At 37.4% G+C, this 21183-nt stretch overlaps 1 protein-coding gene across 6 annotated transcripts; it reads left to right on the forward strand.

The window, feature by feature from the left end:
- The first annotated feature begins 727 nt into the window (after window positions 1-727).
- On the forward strand, window positions 728-20658 carry stag1b (STAG1 cohesin complex component b). Of its 6 annotated transcripts, none has more exons than XM_060861482.1 (34): window positions 728-906; window positions 8512-8676; window positions 8790-8910; window positions 9169-9309; window positions 9523-9619; window positions 9795-9871; window positions 9979-10183; window positions 10743-10894; window positions 10976-11049; window positions 11135-11258; window positions 11391-11489; window positions 11576-11655; window positions 11977-12084; window positions 12198-12312; window positions 12868-12985; window positions 13076-13179; window positions 13267-13359; window positions 13938-14027; window positions 15146-15349; window positions 15836-15906; window positions 16019-16106; window positions 16188-16268; window positions 16363-16455; window positions 16667-16841; window positions 17099-17238; window positions 17322-17423; window positions 17551-17699; window positions 17833-17961; window positions 18055-18260; window positions 18430-18613; window positions 18694-18807; window positions 18976-19090; window positions 19205-19285; window positions 19451-20658. In XM_060861482.1, exons 2-34 carry the CDS (start codon window positions 8648-8650, stop codon window positions 19472-19474), a joined length of 3783 nt encoding a protein of 1260 aa, XP_060717465.1. In that variant the 5' UTR covers window positions 728-906; window positions 8512-8647; the 3' UTR covers window positions 19475-20658. The 6 variants fall into 6 exon arrangements, with proteins under 6 accessions (XP_060717465.1, XP_060717466.1, XP_060717468.1 ...); XM_060861483.1 differs by having other exon boundaries at window positions 18433-18613; XM_060861485.1 differs by having other exon boundaries at window positions 18436-18613.
- The last annotated feature ends 525 nt before the right edge of the window (window positions 20659-21183 follow it).

A 21183-nucleotide genomic window follows, 5' to 3' on the forward strand; every position in this document is an offset into this window, starting at 1 on the left:
AGCATCATGACTCGTTTTCTAACACAATTGCCTGTTAATGAGTGTTAACTATTTAACCATTTCAGTATCGAGTAATAGAAGAAAACAAAAAAGGGTTTTAAAACATAAACACAATAATAAATAGAAATACAGAACTCTAAAAGTAATATACTTAAAATAATGTGGATATAATTACATTGTGGGGTTTAAATACACGTTAATAAGTAAATAATTCCACATGTTTGTTTTTTAATGATTATTTTAAGACTAATTGGAAGTTAAAAGTTAGATTTTAGACTCATTATTTGTCCACACACACACACACACACACACTTTATTATTTAAGTTTGAGGTTTCATTTGAACTGTATTAAAATATTTATTATGCATTGTTTTACTGTTTACTTCATTTTTATTCCTATAATTGTTCGTTATTCATTATTCATTAATGTTCACATTTTAAATAAAATAGAGTTTAAAGTGAAATACATACAATATAAAGCTTATAAATGATTAATTCTTCATAGTTAACGTGAACTTGACTGAATTTTAACCGGTTAGATTCATTCGGCTCTTTTTTCTGATTAGATGGCAAATTATATTAAAGCACTGACTAGTTGGTGTTAAATAAAGTCATTTAAATGTTTCATCTTTATGATCTTTATGATTTATTTTGGTGGACAGTACGTGGAGATGAGCTGCATATCTCGGTTTGTCCACCAGGAGGCGCGCTGAGATCAGAGTGCGCTCGCGCCATTTCCCAGCACTGGGTGCCACCAGATGGCAGTTTAGGATTAAGCTTCTGTGGCGATAGGCGCGGTTCCGCTTGAGGTCTAAATTAGTATATAAAACATAAAGTATTCTTTCATTATATTGACCCAATTATCGCAAGGGCGCGTTACGGAGATTTCTTTTGTGGCGGCAGGAGGTAAGTTTGTGCGAGTTTTGACCCTTTGCCGAGATCTTTGTGAGGTGAGGGCGCGTTAGCTGAAGCTAAAGATGGAGGACGCGCAGAGAGACGGGGTGTGGGGGAGGGGAGCGCGCGCGCCTACCTACCTCTCTATGGCCACCACAGATGATCATCTACTGTGTGTGTGTTAGTAATAAACACACACATCACTTAGCTTTGTGTTAGAGCCCTGAGGGACACCACTGTCTTTATCACAGGTCCCCTACCTTTAGTCCTGCGCGCGCGCACGTGTTTTTGTGTATTTTGGGCATCTTTATATTTGTACTTGACTCTGAGCCGCGTTGCTAAAACGGCTTCAGTTCACTATTGTGACTGAGGCGATGACTATGCTAAGCTAACTGGAGTCCCGCGCTGGCGCTGCTTTTTCCCCTCAGTGCCGAGCGCTAATGTGTTATTGTGCGGCACAGTGACAGTCTGCACAGAGTCACAGCTTCACTAAGGACATTTACTCGAGTTTAAGATTCGTTTAAAAAACGTTTCGATTTCACAAGTGTTCTTTATCTTGTTAGCTGTATTTCAGGAGTTTGGTGATGGTTAGCTAACGGCTAACTAACGTGTCGTCTCGCGCACATAAACATAGGTTTGGGCGCCAACTTTAGAAGTGGCATCAAGCTGCTAAATAACACGTAGATAAATAAATAAATAAACGGACAAACAGTAAGCGGGTCGTTTATGGCCTTTTGGTCACGATAAAATAACATCGTCCAGTTTTAACTGGGTTTATTTTTATGGATTAAACTCTGAGTATTCTGCAGATTTCTACACTCACACTACAGAAAGTTAGTTTTATTTAGTTTTATTCCTTTATCTTACAGCTATGATAAACGTGCTCTTGTGTCTCCTGGACATTTTACTGTATTATATTTTTTACTCTTTCCACACAGACAAATGGAAATGAACACAGATCATGAACACAAAGTCTTTACATTGATGCTCCACTTTATGTACACAAACGTCTGGTGTTAAAGTTCATAAAGAGGACAAAATTACACAAATACATTCATTAAACACTGTTAAATAATCATTTAGTCATAATAATCATCATATGTCAGGAGGAATTGCAACAAATAATTGTTTATTCTTGTAGTTTCTTTAGTTTATTATAATCTCTCGTCACCTTTACAGTCTTTAATACATAAGTAAAAAAACTTCCCTTATGTTTATTACTGTGAGAACACAGAGATATTTAATATACAGATGTTTGCAGGCTGAGATTCAGACCTAATAATGAAATATTTTGTTACTCGTTCACAGGATTAAAGTGTAATAATGTCCCAGTGAGCTTACTTTAAGTGTTTGCTAATTTTAAAACAAAAAAAAAGGTTTGCTTTTAGTTCAGGAGAAGTTTAAAACTTCTAACACACAAAGTTCACATTTATCCACAAAGAGTGAATACAAATTTTAATCAATGTCCTTTTTATGTAAAAGCACTGAGTTTGTGATGAAGTGGTTTATATGGTGTTCTGTAATGTACACGTTGTATTTGCAGGTATGGGGAGTGTGTTCAGGTTTACAGTTTCAGTGTGAAATAAGAGCAGATAGTCTCATTGACTGAAGGATGGATCCATTAAGAGGAATAATAGTGTTTGGTGTGATGAACACTCTCTGTTCTAGTAGCAAAGCTCTGATTGATTACAGTGTGTTGGTTTATTGAAGGTTTTATAATGCACGATTTACTTATCTGGCTAGATGAATCTATTGGTTATAGGATTGTATTGTTTTATTTTCTCACAGATATCCTGGAGACATTCTGTTTAAGGATGGAATTTAAAAAAAAATTTGTCTCAAGTAAAATAAAAGTCCACAGAAAATCAGTTAATTTCTTAAATTTGTCATTAGGTGTTTTTAAAACAGCAGGTTATAGTGAGTTAGCATGTCATTTTTCACATGGAAAAGATGCGTTGTGCCTGTAGACAAATTTTGATTTGTCATGTTTCTGGCAGGTCTGATAAAACAATTTTCACTTTATTCAAGTCTTAGTATAGTTTAAGTCTGTTTTAACGTCAGTTGTGTCAAATCATCTTTGCTGTATAAACACCTACAGTAATTAATTTTTGTCACAGTGGAGTATGTTTTTTATAATTTGTCTGTCAAGTTTTGCTTAAAATGCACGTCAAGAGTCAAGTCTTTAGATTCAAGAGTCAAGAGTCAGCTTTTATAGTCATTTCAACCATATATATCTGACACAGTGTATAATGAAATAAGACAACGTTTCTCCAGGAGCTAGTCTGATCCATAGTGCCCTGTTAGTCCTAGTCACATAAAGTGCATCTGTACAACCTGGTGTAAACAGTGTGAGACAAAAGACATGTACACAGCTTATTTGGTTAGGCTCTATTTAATCAGCAGGCAGAAGCATTTGGCATCCGAGCAGGTTAGCATCCTGTTTTATCGTTTCTTTAGAGTGACCCTCGCATCCTGGAGGCTGAAATCCAATTTAATTTTCAGCTGCATCTCTGTCCTTGGCTTTGTCCCCTGGGAGAACCCACTAGAGTAAATACCTTAATTAGAGCACAATGTGGCCACATACATCTTTCTGTTTCTCTCTCTCACACACACACACACACACACACACACACACTTAATGTCACTCATCCTAGGTGTATTCATGCTTGTTTGCCTTTGTGGCAGGTTCTGTGGAAAAACAACTCATTTTTTTCTTTTCTGTTTCAGTTGAGACTAAAAAACATGTGCAGACTTCAGGTGCATTTCACTTTCAGACTGAAGACATTTGCATTCTATCATGTTTATTATCAATATATTACTTAATTCTCTCTTCATACTACAGTAACAATTGCACTATTTGTTCACATGCGTAGTCATTTTTCTTTCACTAATTCCAATGCCTGACCTGCAATTCCACAAGGCCGGGTGTTACCATGGCAACAGCTCCCCTGTAGGTCACATGATCTGTGTCCTTGTTTTCATTGGCTATGACACAAGAATCGATGAACACAGCTTGACAAGCTTATAAAAAGACAAGGAGCAAAGCAGCCCCACCTTTGTGCTGACTGAATATTTTAAATAAAATATTAAAAAAACTGTTGCAGCATGGAGGCTTTTCCCCATTTATTCAATAATCCTGATCCTGTACCAAGGCAATTACAGTTGTAAGGCTTTGACAGTTAATGGTGCATTTCGTCTTTTAGAGAATAATTTAATTTTTATGTACTGTGACGTATAATGTCTCATTACAGTCTAGAATTCTGATACATGGAATTATAACCATGTATTAAATTTAGCCAGTGGTTTTAAACTCATCAGCAAACATTTTGTTTAACTTCTTATGGCTAACTAACAGCTGATTCTTATTCACATTAACAGCCTGTTAAGCAAATTTTAATAATTCTACACCTTAGCAAAGCATCTATACAAATTTACACAACTGTAAAGATTGTATGTGTATGATTCAAACCAAGCTGTGTGAGAGTAAGTTTTGGTTATATTGTAGAAATGGTGAAAAATAAAGACCTCAGTGTGTGTACATTTGGTGGGGCATATAACTGATTATTTGGCTCAATTCTGAAGTTATAGTTATTCAACACGTTGAAATGAAATGGTTTTATTAAAACCTTTTATTATAGAAAGCTGTTTGAGCTCAGAATTGCTTGTTTGCTTTTTTATATGGAGTATTACATTATAGTGTGTGTTTATATATAACACGTGTTTTATTATATTATATATATATGTTATATATTACACGTGTGTGTGTGTGTGTGTGTGTATGTATGTGTGTATATATATATATATATATATGTATATGTGCAAGTGTTAACACTAAAGGCACCTCTCTGATGTAACCAAACTCACACACTGTACACGCATCACCACCAAACTAGTAATGTACAATACTACAGTGTCCTTTTTTTTACTATATGTACAGTATATCTTCTTATAGCAGATGAAAAATGTCATTTCTATTTGGTACAGAGCAGCTAGCTAGCAGTTTATGGAAATTTTTGTGATCAGGTTTTTTCCGTAACCTCAGACTAAAACTAATCCTCTTTTAAAATAATTAATCGTTAATTTACAACAGGGCATAACTTGTTTTCATGACGCTTTATATTTGTGAAAATGTGAAATCCTTGTGTTTGGAAATCTTGTAAATCAATTTCAATATCACACTTTTCTTTCTGAGTGATTGCTGTGTTCCGTAGGTTTGATGTTCTCTTATTTATAACTAAAATGAAATGTGCTGTTCAGCTTCAGAATGCCATAAACATATTTATGGCAGAATTGTGTTTGTGTGAGATGGTGATGATGATGATGATGATGAATAATTGGAAGGGCTTAATGTTTGCCAGCTCATTAAATAGACTTGTATTAAAGAGACCTTCAGAAAGTGTGTGTGTGTGTGTGTGTGTGTGTGTGTGTGTGTGTGTGTGTGTGTGTGTGTGTGAGTGAGAGAGCGAGAGAGAGCTGTTGATTTCCCTGATACTGAGACTGATTTTGATCTATAATGAATTGGCAGTACAGCAGTGTGGATTTTAGCCGAACCCTGAACATTTTTCAGTCTGTAACTTGGGTCATTAGAAAGGATTGAGAATGTATGATGAGAGATGATGTGGCTGTAGGTGTGTGCATAAGAGTGAAGGTTTTTTGAATGTGTGTTTAGATGTGTTTGATAACTGTGAGAGTTTAATTAGGGAACAGATCATCTTTTCTCCAATCTATACATCTTTAGATTTATTTAGAAGACACACGATAGCTGTAAAATATTCTGCTTTCATGGACATGTTAATAATATAGCAGTGTGTGTATATAGTATTTAAATCAGCAGTTTGCATATAGTCATTGCTTTTAAGCAATAAAAAAATAAGTTACATAAAACTTATGACTGAAGACAGAGCAATAGATTTTTGTGGTGTATTTGGTTGTTCAGACATCTCAAGCTGAAATTAATTTCTCAGGGAAAATCTCAGCCCTTATTTGATTTATTATGAGCTGCTCAGGGATGTTGAGGTTCAGTGTTTTATCGAGGAAGAAATGTCTGTGCTCACTGTGAGCTTAAGTGACCTCATTGTCTGTCCTGTAGATTTATGACGGAGATGTGTCTATAGAGTAGACTTAATTCTGTTTGTGTTACAACTGTCAGCATTGTGGTGTAATATGGAGAGAGATCTATTACAGACAAACATCATGGCCACAGTGTTAAAGTTGACACAGAGATCTAACAGTCCTATTGTAAGAAACACAGAAACTGTTGTGGACACATGTTTTCTTTTGTGTGTGTGCAGAGGTTTGTTTATTTCCCTCCTGACTTTGCTATCTGAGCAGAACCTGTGCATCATGATTACACTCACAAGCACAAACATGTGAACAGCCAATCGCTTAAAGATATTACATTGTGTTGTGGAGCGTTTATAATTACTAACTTGGTGGTTATTAATTATAATCCAGACAGAGAGACACACCCCACCCCCCATTTCTTTTGTTTGTTATATCTTATTTTGTATAACTATTATAGTTTGTTAGTTTGTCAGGAAAATTTTACTGTAACATCTGCTGAGTCAACTTTAAAAAACCTTAGAGAGAGAGTGTTTTTTTCTAACCCTGGTTTTCCTCTTTCCCTAGTGTGTTCCATGTGACATTATACCGTCCTCTAATGACAGACCTGTAGGTCATTAAAGAACATTATTTTTATGTACAAGGTCCTCAATCAGAGTGATTCTGAAATCAGCTGCTGCACAAAACGACTTCACATAAACACACTTTCTTCACAATGAGCTGGAGGTAATGAGATGTGTTCTGTGCATTAGCATGTTTACTTTACATTAGCATGTTCTCTATCACTGCTACCGGATCTGTTTGCTGTTTCCCATCGGTTCATTTTAGGAGAATTTTGTATCATTATTCACACTGAGACTTTAATCCAAGATTTCTCTTACCTACACTGACTGACGTTGACTGCAGTGGCACTAAATCAGTCATGTTCTGTGCAATAGCACCACCAATCTTATAACTTATCAATAAAGAATTATTTTACAGTGATATTTTAGCATGTGACAGGAACACTGAGCTAAAAGTATTGTTTTTTGACTTCATCCTAGTACTGATCTATAGGCTGATCTGAGGTTACTATCTGAAAAACATCATAAAAATATGTAAATGGAGTGGTTTCAGCTGTTTTAATGATTTCTTAATTTCCTATTTAGTATTTGTGATGAACTGATTTAGGATCAGGTATCAGTCAGCTGTGCATACAGGATTCCAGACTGCCTCAGCCATAATATTATACCAATGGGGGAGGGGAACAAACGACTGACACACACACACACACACACACACACACACACACAGGGATTTTATTTTTTATTTTTGCAAATTATTTTCTACCTGATTTTGCAATTTCTGTGCAAATGCTTATGGCTTGGCCTGCCGTAAATCTGCTGTAGTGACAGAAACATATTTATTGCACACAAGTTTTACACAGTGTTTTCCAGCACATTAGTGATCAGAGAATATCTGGTCTCCTTCTCTTGTTCCACTGGAGGTGGAGAGCCATCTAGTGTCAGTTCCACACTGACCTCATGGTGAGCATCGACCGTCTGCATGTATAAGCTCATCTGTCGGATGGACTTTCTCTTCCTCTACCTCTTTCACACTCTTAGAATAATGTGTTCTTATTTCTCCCTGAACAAGCTTTCAATTAAAAAGCAGACCAAGCCTCAATAGAAGCTCTAGGTTCATGTGTTTTTCACATCAACAGTGAAACTCCATGCTTGGTGTGCCTCCTACTGTCCAGCTACTGTATTACACGCCCAACATGCTGTCAATGCAACAGGAAATATAATATAGTTCAATAAGATTCTCCAAACAATTCTCAGCAAATACCATTTGCTCAATTGACTCATATGTAGGTTTGATCTTTTTTGATCTCACGTGAGTTTGTTCTTTTTCTTGAACTGAAACTTGTACTGCCCCCAACAGCTAATACAAATTTATGTATGTGCTTATTTATTTATTCAAAATATACATTGGTGTTTTCCCTCCTTCATGTCAGCTTTTGAGAGAATAATTGTGGCCTTTGGATTTTGAAGTTAGTGTAGTTAAAATGCTTCATGTAGTCTGTATTACTGAGAAGGCAATATTAGGTTGGTTTATGTGTATTATTTTTCTGTGGTGTTTGAACAATAAAATGGCAAACAGGACAATGCATAAAATTATGATTTGTAGGGAAAAATGAACTATTGTCATATCTTTAAATGTCCTATTTTAATATTTGGACAAAAATTGACTTGAAATTGCTGTAAAAGCTTTTTTAATTTGATTAGCCCGATCAACATTGTTTACTTTAACTAAGACTAAATGTGTAAAAACCTATTCGCTGATAAACCATTTGATGATTTGTGTTTAATGATTATATATTTACTTATTACTGAAATAAAATTATACGTTCAGCTGATGTTGTAATCCTTTTCTATGTGACGCGTTTTCTGGTTGCAGTTCATGAAATGACCAGATGGTGTTCCTAATGTGTTCATCGCTCACCTTGTACAGTGTATATATGTATATGTTCTCTTTTTGTTTTCATACACTTTAGCCTGTGTTTTGTGTGTGCAGGTTGATATGGTGTGAGTGGATGGAGGTCTTTACTCACTTTTCTGTCTGAATTATTTAACTGAAGCTCAGCTGAAGCAGCATCCTGCTCTGCATCAAGTGTATACAATAAACGTGCTTTACTCAAAACAGAGCCACAATGATTAATTCAGAGTTCCCCATTTTACAGTAAGTAAAACTTAACCGTAATATGAAGGTGTAATATGTGCAGGCGTAGCCTACAGGACATTTTTGTCAGTGTATGCAGAATGTTGGAAAGTATGTGTGTTTATTTTGTGCAGGGACTCTTCTAATGAGTCTGGACAGGGAGACACAGTCAGTCTTAGTCTGAGTGTCAGTGAACTGGAAGACACTGGAGAAGGAAAAGGGAAGAAGAAGAGAGGACGGCCAGGAAGACCCCCGGTATGACAACTCGCCCCCCCGCAAATTGGGGTGGTGCGGTAAATGTACAGTCTGAAATATGAATATGAAAATGAAAAGAAAACATAGCTATGCTTTTTAAAAGATAATGATAATAGATGTGAATATCACATGCTCAGTACTTAATTCTGTTCTCTGTCATGCCTTGGGGTTAAATTCATACACAGTCTCAATGTTTATATATATATATATATGTAAAATACTATAGTGTGAAACACGCTTATATTTGTGTTCGCTTAGCAGGCAGCCAGTAAAAAAGCTCGTAAGTCTCCAGTGGATAAGGGTGGTAGGAGACCAAATGGCATGGCACAGCAGAACGGGGACGGAGGAGACCCCACTACACTGTTTGAGGTGGTCAAACTTGGCAAGAGTGCCATGCAGGTAAAGCCCACACAAATGTGTTTATTATGTAAAGCAGTTTTTATAGACATTACTGAACCTTTAATATTGGTTGACTTACTTGACACTGGCCCGGAAGTCACTTACTCATTCAGTCATTCATTTCCTACTAACTTGCTTGAAAAGGTTTGTGTGTTCGTACCACTACTGTGTCTGTTCTTCTAACAAATATCTCTTTCATTTCACAATTTGTAGTCTGTTGTTGATGACTGGATCGAGTCATATAAACAGGACAGAGATATGGCTCTTCTGGATCTTATCAACTTTTTCATTCAGTGCTCTGGGTGTAAAGGTAAAAAAGAGGTTCACTTTGTATTTGTGTGCTTTAAAATTCAGCCCTTGTTTCTCATCAGGAGAGTGGAATGTAGTAATTAATGTAGTCAGTGCCCAAGTTTTTATTGGTGGTTTAATTGGGGTTGTTTTTGTTTGTTGTTTAAATATTGAGATTGCTGTTTATTTAATTTCAGGTACCGTAAGAATTGAGATGTTTAGAAATATGCAGAATGCAGAAATTATCAGGAAGATGACGGAGGAGTTTGATGAGGTATATTTTCCACAAGTGTTTTTCACTGCAAAAATAAATCCTTTTTTTCTCTCCTATATGCTACATGTTCCTTTAAAGTGATGAACTGACAAGCGGTTGCATTTCAGGACAGTGGTGATTACCCCCTCACCATCGCCGGGCCTCAGTGGAAGAAGTTCCGCTATAATTTCTGTGAGTTCATTGGTGTTCTGATCCGGCAGTGTCAGTACAGTATCATCTATGACGAGTACATGATGGACACGGTCATATCGCTCCTCACCGGCCTGTCCGACTCGCAGGTCCGAGCCTTCAGACACACCTCCACCCTCGCAGGTCAGTCAACCTCTGACCTTTGACTCTATAAGCGTTTATTTTATGTAGATTTAAAGAAAAAGTAATGTGGTACAGGGAGAGACAGTCACCTAACATCACAACTGCTCTTCTGCTCAATGTACTGTCATATGCTACACACACATACTACTTGCTCTTCTTGTTTTTCTTCTTACTGTTGTTGTTGTTATTACTACTAATGATAATATTTTTAATAATAACATTATTTTAATTTTATTAATTTTTTTTGAGTGCACAAGTATAGGTGTCATCCACCCACACTGTCTATTCTTTGGTGTGCACTTTGTTCAGTTGAGAAAGAGCTAAAAGGTTTTTAAAGAAAGAAGGAGAGCTATAAATTAAATGAAGAGAGGTACCTTATCATGAGTTTAACTCCTGGCAAAAAAAGAAATTAAACTGAGAGTTGAACCAAAGAAATGGTTCTTGCCTTTAATTTTTTAAGTCCAAAATGCATGTATGTATTTTCTGAAGGAGCTGCTTAATACCATTGTTATTTTGCCCCGAAAACCGTGATACTCAGCTGAGATTCTTTCCCTCACAGCAATGAAGCTCATGACAGCACTGGTGAATGTTGCGCTGAACCTCAGCATCAACCAGGACAACACACAGAGACAGTACGAGGCAGAGCGTAACAAGGTTGCTGGTAAAAGGGCCACAGACAAACTGGAGCTTCTCCTGGAGAAGAGGAAGGAGGTATTTTCATCATCTTCATCAATATCTTCTACTTCATAAATCTGTATTTTATCAGAAAACATTGTTTTAAACATTTTCCAGCTGCAAGAGAACCAAGATGAGATTGAGAACATGATGAACTCCATCTTCAAAGGAATTTTTGTTCATCGTTACAGGTGTGACCGATTCAGAGATATTTAATTATCATTATTCTCTTCAAAAGTTTCAATTACATTAGAAGGGTTTATATAACTTTTTTAGAGATGCTATTGCTGAGATCAGAGCTATCTGCATTGAGGAGATCGGGGTGTGGATGAAGCTATACAGTGATGCCTTTCTCAATGACAGCTATCTTAAATATGTGGGTTGGACATTACATGACCGAGTGAGTGAACATAAAAACTTGTCAAGATTTACAAAGTAAAATAATATGCAGGATAAAGGTTACAGTATTGGAAACCCTGGAGGGAGGGATGTATGAGAACGTGAGTGTGTAAAAACCTTTGTGTCCTTATAGCAAGGAGAAGTCAGACTCAAGTGCCTCAAAGCACTTCAGACGCTCTACACAAACCGAGGCCTTTTCCCCAAACTGGAACTTTTCACTAATCGCTTTAAGGTCAGACTCTGATCACATTTGCATGCCTTATAACCATTATGCACATACTGACCACTCTAACCATTTACATTTGCTCTTCCCTTCAGGACCGTATTGTGTCCATGACGCTAGATAAAGAATATGATGTGGCAGTTGAGGCGATTCGGCTGGTCACTCTGATCCTTCAGTGAGTGCTCATTTCTTTCTGAAATAAATGCATTCATTGTTTTTGACTCTTTCCTTTAAAATATTGATTTACATGCATGCGAAATGTAATTTGTATAGAAAAAAGCAAGAACATTAAGACTATTAAAAAGACTATTGCTTAAAAAACAGGATTTTTTGGATATTCATCCATCAACCTCACAATTACTTAGTTGTTTTGATCTGTTTGTCTTACTAATTTCCACTGCTTTTATTTCTCCTTTGAACCCAACATGCACCATCATATTAATTACTAAATATTAGCCTAGCAGTTGTTTCTCTGAGACATGTGTGTGTTTTGCAGTGGCAGCGAGGATGCTCTCTCAAATGAAGACTGTGAAAATGTCTATCACCTGGTTTACTCTGCCCATCGGCCTGTAGCCGTGGCTGCAGGAGAATTCCTCCATAGGAAGTAAGTGGTTTCTTCTAATTTTGTTCCAGTTTTGCTTCACCGGTGACGGTAACACAAGCCACAGGTTATGCAGCTGTGCAGTCAGTGGTGGACATTTTGTTGTTTACCTTCAGGCTGTTCAGTCGACACGACCCACAGGCGGAGGAGGCTCTGGCTAAACGAAGAGGCAGGAACAGCCCTAATGGCAACCTCATCAGAATGCTGGTGCTCTTCTTCCTCGAGAGTGAGGTAAGAGACTTGACCTGTAAACTGCTTTATGCCTCTATAATTTCAAGTCTTACTTTCAAAACACAGAAACAACAAATTCTTTCCTGCATAGAAACTTCATTTCCACAAATCAAGTCAAAAGTTTAGTATTAAAGGATATAACGTAGACCTCTTAAAGTTTTTCAGGTAAATAGAGGGCAAAAGTGAGAAGTGTTAAATATGCAATATTGCACAAGCAAGCATGCATACTGATGTATCATCATGTCAGTTCATTAAAATGAATTGAACATTTATATGAATAAAAAGGTAAACATTGAAATTAATTTGATTAGTGAAGCAGAACTGTTGTACAATATATGTAAAATTATATACATCGATTATACAATATTAAATTTTAATTGGGTCATTTTTCTGAAAAACTATTTGGAGGTTATTCTTTATTGTTGTATATTCTGAGGAATAAAAAAATAACACAGATGCATAATAAACCTCACAAAATGTAGGGCAAAGTTATGACATTTAATCGGTTTACCTTTTTCAATTAGACATTTTTTGTCTGTGTTTGTGCGTGTTCAGCTTCATGAGCATGCAGCATATCTTGTGGATAGTTTGTGGGATAGCTCTCAGGAGCTTCTGAAGGACTGGGATTGTATGATTGAGCTGTTGCTGGAGGAACCTGTACAGGGAGAGGAAGGTAAAAGCACAGTCTTGTACACACAAGCTCACCCACTCTGCTTCATCAGCTAGTTTGTTGCTGTGTTTATAGACACGTGTGTGGTTTCAGTGCTGGGAGACAGACACGAGAGTGCCCTGATCGAGTTAATGGTGTGCACCATTCGCCAGGCGGCCGAGGCTCATCCCCCTGTTGGCCGGGGAACAGGGAAGAGGGTACACAGTCTTGCCTAATATGATGAAATAGTGTTGTATAGATATTCCTGTGATGCTAATATAATGTGTCCTGCTGCAACTCCTCAGGTTCTCACTGCTAAAGAGAAGAAAACTCAGATTGATGATAAGAACAAACTGACTGAGCACTTCATCATCGCATTGCCCATGTTGCTGTCAAAGGTGAGTCAAAGGTTTCCTCAAACTACTGGAAAAAAACGGGCATCAATGAAGATTACATACCTGTTCACAATTCTTAATCAATAAATTATAAATAATTCTGGATAAAATATGTGCACCTGTATGTCCACATATTATTCTTAACAGTTTCCAGATATTCAGAAGTGCACAATTCTGTACAATGATTTGGGTGCTGTAGCGTTACAGCTGAGTGTGCTGAGGGTGCACATACCTTTTAGTTGTAGTAATGTAGTATGTATAATGTAGTTTGTCTGTGTGGCTCAATGGTGTTTCATTTAATTATATTTTTACTAATTAAAAAGCTTTAAGTTTATTTTTAAAATAAACGTACATATATACAGTAACATCTTTGATATAGACACAAATTTGTTCACAGACATGTACCCTCTATCTGTTTATTCATTTGGTATATAGATTTATTCCTTGTGTATACTGTATTGTCATAATTAATTCAAGCACTGTTTTTTATATGTCATGTCTATCCCTACATTAAATGTTCTGCATATCCATAATGTTCCAGCTCTGTTTATGGTCGGTTTTTTGTCTCTGGGTCTCTGCAGTATCAGGCAGATGCTGAGAAAGTGGCTAACCTCCTGCAGATCCCTCAGTATTTTGAACTGGAGGTGTACAGTTCGGGCAGAATGGAAAAGGTTTGTTTGTGGTTTCAATTACAGAGTATTTGCTGCATGGAGCAGAAGATTCATTGTACAGAATGTTATTTTCACTCTGCAGAGTTTTATAGATTTAAAAGCATACAGATTCCAGAATTTCCAAGTATCCAAGACACCTAACTGGAGTGGTAGCTAACACAATGAAATAAAATGTGTTGAACTTAAGTGCATTAATAAAAACTAACGTATATTAATCAGAATCTGAATAATTTATTTATTTTGTCAATAAAGTGTCTAATTTTGTCACTGACAAAAAAGTCAGCTATATGTTTTGGCCATGAGCTGTGGTTTTCTGTCCTTATATCACCAATGTCTTGCATTCTCTTTTAAATTTACAGCATTTAGCGGATGCCTTTCTCCAGAGCGATTTATCAAAGTGCCTTTAAAAGCTTGATCAGCGAATGCATCAATACTACATGGCAGACTAAAAATCTTATCTGTATACTTATCAAACACTCTTTGCTACATAACACAGGAAGAAGAGCATAGTTTGATTTTTTTTTTTAAATAAGTGCAAGTCTTTATAATTGCTTTATAAAAAGTTTCAAAACAAAGTAAACATTTCTACCAGATTGCGACTCCTCTACGGTGTGTAGTACAGCGTGTGGTCACGTAAAAGATGCTGAGCTTGCAGTACAATACAGAATCAAGGTGCATTGCAGTGCTCTGTGTTTTACACATCACTACATACCAGATATTGACTTTAGTTTTTTAAAAGTAAACTATCCATAAAATATCCTGTGCACAATGCACTCTTACAATCCCACACTAAATCCTGGAATGCACTGGGGTAATAAGGGTCCGATCAGTATAGGATATGCTAACCAGATACACAGCAACCTGTGTTCCTAAGGGAACATTTTATGTGTAACATTATATGTGACCTAAGGGACATTTAAAGTGAATGACAATTTAAATGCCCTTTAAAGCGAGTAACGTGTGAGCTGATCTGTTTTTGATTGCCACAGTACCATCTCCCAATAATAAACATACCATTTATTAAATTGCATCGGTAACGCTCAGAAATATTGAATGCAGAAGGATTTCCAAAACATTGTCACAGTGAGCTGTTGTGTGCGTGCATGTCTGTTACTCAGCATCTAGATGCCCTACTGAAGCAGATCAAACTGGTGGTGGAGAAGCACACAGAGACAGAAGTTTTGGAGGCTTGCAGTAAGACTTACAGCATCCTGTGCAGTGAGGAGTACACCATCATGAACCGCGTGGACATTGCCCGCAGCCAGCTCATCGATGAGCTCTCCGACCGCTTCAGCCACTCTGTGGAGGACCTGCTGCAGGAGGCGAGCTCATAAACACACGGATATTTCCCTAAATACATCTCTGTATTTCTCATTTTCTCCCTTGCAGTGACAGATATTGTTTCTTAATTGTAAATAATGTAATAAGAAACGCTATATTCAGTGACATTTCCTCCTTCATTCTGTAGAAATCATACAGCTTATAAAAGAGATTAATTTGCACTGTTTATAGCTTTGCTTACATTGTTCAGTTCTCTTAGTGTCCTACAGAAGGGGGAACAAAATTCAGCACCAATACTTGGATGCATTATCACTTACTCAGTAATGTAGATGATAAACAGGAGAAAGTGAAATTTGTTTATGAAATAAAGTGGAAAGGCATTGTAATAAATTCTGTATGTAGAGATAAGGTAATCTAATTATCTTTTTTATTGGTATTATTTTGAACAATATAATTAGTTTCCTCACATTTGGAACAATTTAGTGATTGTTGTTCCATATGTTAATCTTTTTTGTTGTTTTTTTCAGGGGGATGAAGCTGATGATGATGACATCTACAGTGTTCTCTCATCCCTGAAGAAACTCACTGCTTTCCATAAGTAAGACGTGTGTCTCTTCTTCTGGGCAACATTTTTTGTCAATTTATCGGTTTCATCTTTAATAGCAGTCCATTGTGCATTAATCTTCTCTTTTTCATTATGTCCTGCTCAGTGCTCATGACCTAACAAAATGGGACTTGTTTAAAAACTGCTATCGGTTGCTAAAGATGGGAATAGAGCAGGGCTCGATGCCAGAGCAGGTACAAGACTGTGTGAGTGATTAAGTTCTCTGGTACACATGATGACTTGTTGGTGAAGTGATGTAGGTTCTCTGTATTCAGATTGCAGTGCAGGCTCTTCAATGTTCTCATTACTCCATCCTGTGGCAGCTGGTGCGCATCACTGAGGGATCACCATCCAAAGTACTGTACACTGATCATTTTGAGAAACCTGGTTATAATTGATGTGTTTATGTAAGGTACAGAACACAATTCCATGTGGTGTTCTCTTTCTCAGGATGACCTTCTTGCTCTGAGAAGAGTGGTGAAGTCGTTCTTGGCCGTTTGTCAGCAGTGTCTGTCAAATGTGAACACTCCTGTCAAAGAACAGGTAAGAGAAGCTCGGGTAGATAAATGTTGAACCACTTCGTCCCACCCATCTGGATTGTGATTGGTAATAAGTATTGATTAATTTTCTATAACAGCTCTGACAGTGCAGCTGCAAATCATAGGTTTATATTAATAATCTTATTCTAATATATTAGTTATTTTTATATTATATTATTATATTATTTAGCTCACAGGGACTTGTGTGTTCACAGGCGTTCATGCTGCTGTGTGACTTGCTGATGATCTTCAGTCACCAGCTGACCACAGGGAGCAGAGAGGCATTGCAGCCACTGGTGTTTAATCCTGACAACACGCTGCAGAGTGAGCTGCTCAGCTTTGTCCTTGATCATGTCTTTATCGACCAGGATGATGAGAACCAGAGCATGGGTGTGTGTCCTATCTTCTCTCTGACCTACTCAATCATGTTGACCCACACACTACTACTGCTACTAGACACCAGTACACATTAGGTCATAAGAGGAATAAAACCCTTAAGGACATGATGATCTAGGAAACTAGGGAAATTTTCTGGTGGTAAAACTCTGCTTTATCACACCACCCTATCTCTCAGTATTTTATACACAGCATTTGTTACATGCTTATTTCAACCTTTAATTTAGTGTGTATGTTGGTGTGTGTGTTAGAGGGTGATGAGGAAGATGAAGCAAATAAAATCGAGGCTTTGCATAAGAGGAGAAATCTGCTTGCTGCTTTCAGTAAGCTTATCATTTACGACATTGTGGACATGCCTGCAGCAGCAGACATCTTTAAACACTATATGAAGGTACAGTAACTTTACTCAGGGTATATAAGATGTATCGTTGGTGCTGAATTTATTTGTGAATCTTGTTGACGTTTCTTCTTCAGTACTATAATGATTATGGTGACATCATCAAGGAGACTCTGAGTAAGACCAGACAGACGGATAAGATCCAGTGTGCCAAAACACTTATACTCAGTTTGCAACAGGTAACTTATTCAACTTTTATATTTTAGTTTGTTTTTAACGTCTTTTTTTTTTTTTTTTTGGAAATGATGTTTTTTTTTGTCCTAATGATAGTTTTTTTGTTCTATGGGTTTTTATGTCTGCTCTCAGCTCTTTAATGAGCTTGTGCAGGATCAGGGGCCAAATTTGGACCGAACCTCTTCCCATGTGAGTGGCATTAAAGAGCTGGCTCGACGTTTTGCTCTGACTTTTGGACTGGACCAAATCAAAACCAGAGAGGCTGTAGCAACTTTGCACAAGTGAGCTCTTCTACATCATCAAAACATTTCTTTTTAATTATTCCTCTTTAAAAAAAAATCGATAAAGCTTTTTTTGTTGTTGTTGTTCTTTATGCTAATGTGTGTGTGTGTGTGTGTCTGTGTGTGTGTTTAGGGATGGTATCGACTTTGCATTCAAGTTTCCGAACCCTAAAGGAGCAGAGTATCCTCCACCCAACCTGGCTTTCCTGGAAGTTTTGTGTGAATTCTCTTCTAAACTCCTCCGTCAGGATAAAAAGACTGTGTAAGTCTAAACAGCAATGATGATATTTGTGTGTATGTATGCACACGTGTATTTGTCGTGTTTGTGCTCTTACCATCCTTTCGTCTGTCAAAGCCACTCATACCTGGAGAAGTTCATGACTGAGTACATGATGGAGCGAAGGGAGGACGTGTGGTTGCCGCTGATCGCCTACAGAAACTCTTTGTTAACGGGGGGTGATGAGGACCGCATGTCTGTGACAACAGGCAGCACAACAAGCCGAGCCAGCACTGTACGCAGCAAGAGGGGCCGACCGCCGCTACATAAGAAACGCACTGACGGTGGGAAATTACTGTTCATACTGGCTGTCCTGTTCTACTACAAATGTATTTGAAACTTTGACAACATTGATATTAATGAAATATTTATTTTCTAATGTGCAGAACATGTTGCTTGTATGTTTATTAAATATATTGTATTGTATAAAATAATGAGTCTTTGTGTGTGTAGCAGCAGCAGATGAGAGCGTGGACAGCTCATGGGTGATGCGTAACGACAGTATTCAGACTCCCGGAGGTCTGCAGACGCCACAGCTCACCTCCACGGTGTTGAGGGAAAACCCTCGCCAAGCAGCAGAACATGTCCCTGACCAGGACTCATCTGAGCCTGGCTCTGAACCAGACTACATTCACAAGTACACAGCTGCTCGAAACAAACACGCAGTTAAATAATTATTAAAGAATTTCATTTCATGTGTGTGTGTGTGCGCGTCAGTCCACAGATGCAGATGTCATGGCTGGACCAGCAGAAGATGGAGGAGGTGAACAGGAAAGAGAGAGGAGGAATGAATTACATGAAGGCACGGAGTGGAGGCGTACGGCAACAAGTGTGAGTGCTGTTAGATTTTCAGTTCAGTGTACAGGACATTAGTTACACTACACTTGACACTACAGGACAATCCAGACTCCTGTAGTGTCCTTCAAACCCACACTGTCATAAAGTGGGAACTAACAGGCCAAGCTTTAAACTGTAAACTTCCTGCATGCTTCATTTTAGGCGAGGCTTAATGGAAGATGACGCAGAGCCCATCTTTGAGGATGTGATGATGTCCTCACGTGGACAGTTGGAGGACATGAATGAGGAGTTTGAAGACACCATGGTGATTGATCTGGTGAGACATTTACCAAAACATCGTGACGCTGGTTTTGAGCAAATTTGGAAATCAAAAAATTTTCTTTTTACGATTTTTATTTTTCCTCTGTTTTAATTAACAATTTCATCTCAGCCACCATCAAGAAACAGACGCGAAAGAGCTGAACTAAGACCAGACTTTTTTGACTCCACGGCAATTATAGAAGATGATTCGGTAAGTGACATTTAAATACATATAATTCATTTATTTTAAATTAGTATAGCTTGAAAAGGATTGATTACATAATGTGTAGATATTTTGATACAATATTTTTTCCCCTTATTTAATTTGCAGTTAAACTGAAACTGTATTTAGCAACAATATTTTATGCGTTTACAGGGATTTGGCATGCAGATGTTTTGAAGCAGATGTGTAAGTTTGGTGGAGAATCACAACCAGCGGCGCTGTTCTTCAGTCAACGAAGCCATCGTGTTTTAAAAATCACAAGTTCAACAATATGTTCAAGCAAAAAAAGACTGACATGCTTTTCTCTGACCCACTCACACGTTTTCTCACAGATTATCGTACTGAGTGTTGGTGAAAAGCGCTGTGTTCATCTACTCTGTTTTTGATATAACATTAGGTTGTTTTTTTTTTTTGTCCTCATATTTTTTTTTTTTGTTTGTTTTTAAATCAAACCCATTGTGTATTTTAACACAGTTTAGATAAGGCTGTGCAAATCAGTCGTGTACATACTGTATGTTTGTGTATGATCTGTATTCTCATGTGGAGCTCCACACAGACCTTGTGCACAGAGGAGGAATGTGGAATAATCCAGATCCAGACTGCAGTGTTTACACTCTAACTGCTACAGTTTCCCTCATGCAGGATGTAAACGACTCGCCACTTTACTACATTTCATTTGGATTTCTCTCCCTGGTGAAGGATACAGAATTAATGAGAGACTTTCTGCAACTCGTGTACCTGCTGTAGCACATTTACATGGTCCTGTGTGTCTTCATGATGGAGTGGGACACGACGTCTCGGGGGTGAAAGTGCATCACGCTTCATTCAAACTCGTGTTGCTACAGAGTCAGACACCCAATTAGGACTGTGCCTATAGATCACACTACTGTTTTAAATGTCTCTCTTACACACACACACACACACACACACATTTGCAAGTGTCACATTCATTCCACATTTTTATCTTTAACTAAAGGTAATAAAGATATTTAAAAAGTATTTTCATTCAGTAAATTTGCCACACAATCGAAGTGTTTGTTTTTGCCTCCATGTTTTGCTGTATGTCCTCAGACATAAAGCGCAAATCATTCACATCCAGATGAAAATCTAATGTCTGCTGTTTTTAACTGAGTTCCAAACTGAGTTCATGTTCAGTGAAATGTAGAAACTGTGCATTTAAATTAAAATCCAGTCGGTTTTTACTTATTCAGGGTCGAATCCTGGTTAATATTTTCGGGACGTTGTTCTCCTGACCCCTGCTTGGAGTATTGGTCAAATAGATTTTATGTAGAAAACTACATTTTGTTTCAGTGTTGTTCAGTACAAACAAAATACATTTTAATAAAATGGATTATTCATAACCACTGCTCCTCTCTGAGTTTCTGTTGGACTTAAAGAGGAACTAAAGAGATTCTGAGGTGAGCGAGATTCAAAATGTTTCTGTGGTGAGCGTGTATACGAGTTCTCAGGGTTATGACAATCTGGATTTCCCTGTCACATGAACCAGGGGTTCAAGAGACTGTATCCAGAGAACGAATCTGAACAAATCTAAAGCCCAGTAATGGAACGTAAATGGAGACAGCAGAAGTGTGGCAGCTGTAATTCCATCACATCAATAAAACTGACTGGACACATGAATGAACAAAGTAAATGTACATTTACAGCATGTGACTCTTATTCAGAATGACGTACAAAAGTGCTTTTAAGTCTATCAGTGAATACATTCACTCTGGTACAGTAGGTTACAGACTTAAGATACCATGAGCCTAAAAAACACTGTAACGTTTGTTTGTTTTTAAGTCCAACAAACGGGATAAAGTGCTAGTTGAAGTGTTTGATGAATAAGTAGGTCTTCAACCGTGGTTTGAAAATATCCAGTGACTCAG

The sequence above is a fragment of the Tachysurus vachellii genome, chromosome 25 (genome assembly GCF_030014155.1).
Source record: "Tachysurus vachellii isolate PV-2020 chromosome 25, HZAU_Pvac_v1, whole genome shotgun sequence".
NCBI classification, from domain to species: Eukaryota; Metazoa; Chordata; class Actinopteri; order Siluriformes; family Bagridae; genus Tachysurus; species Tachysurus vachellii.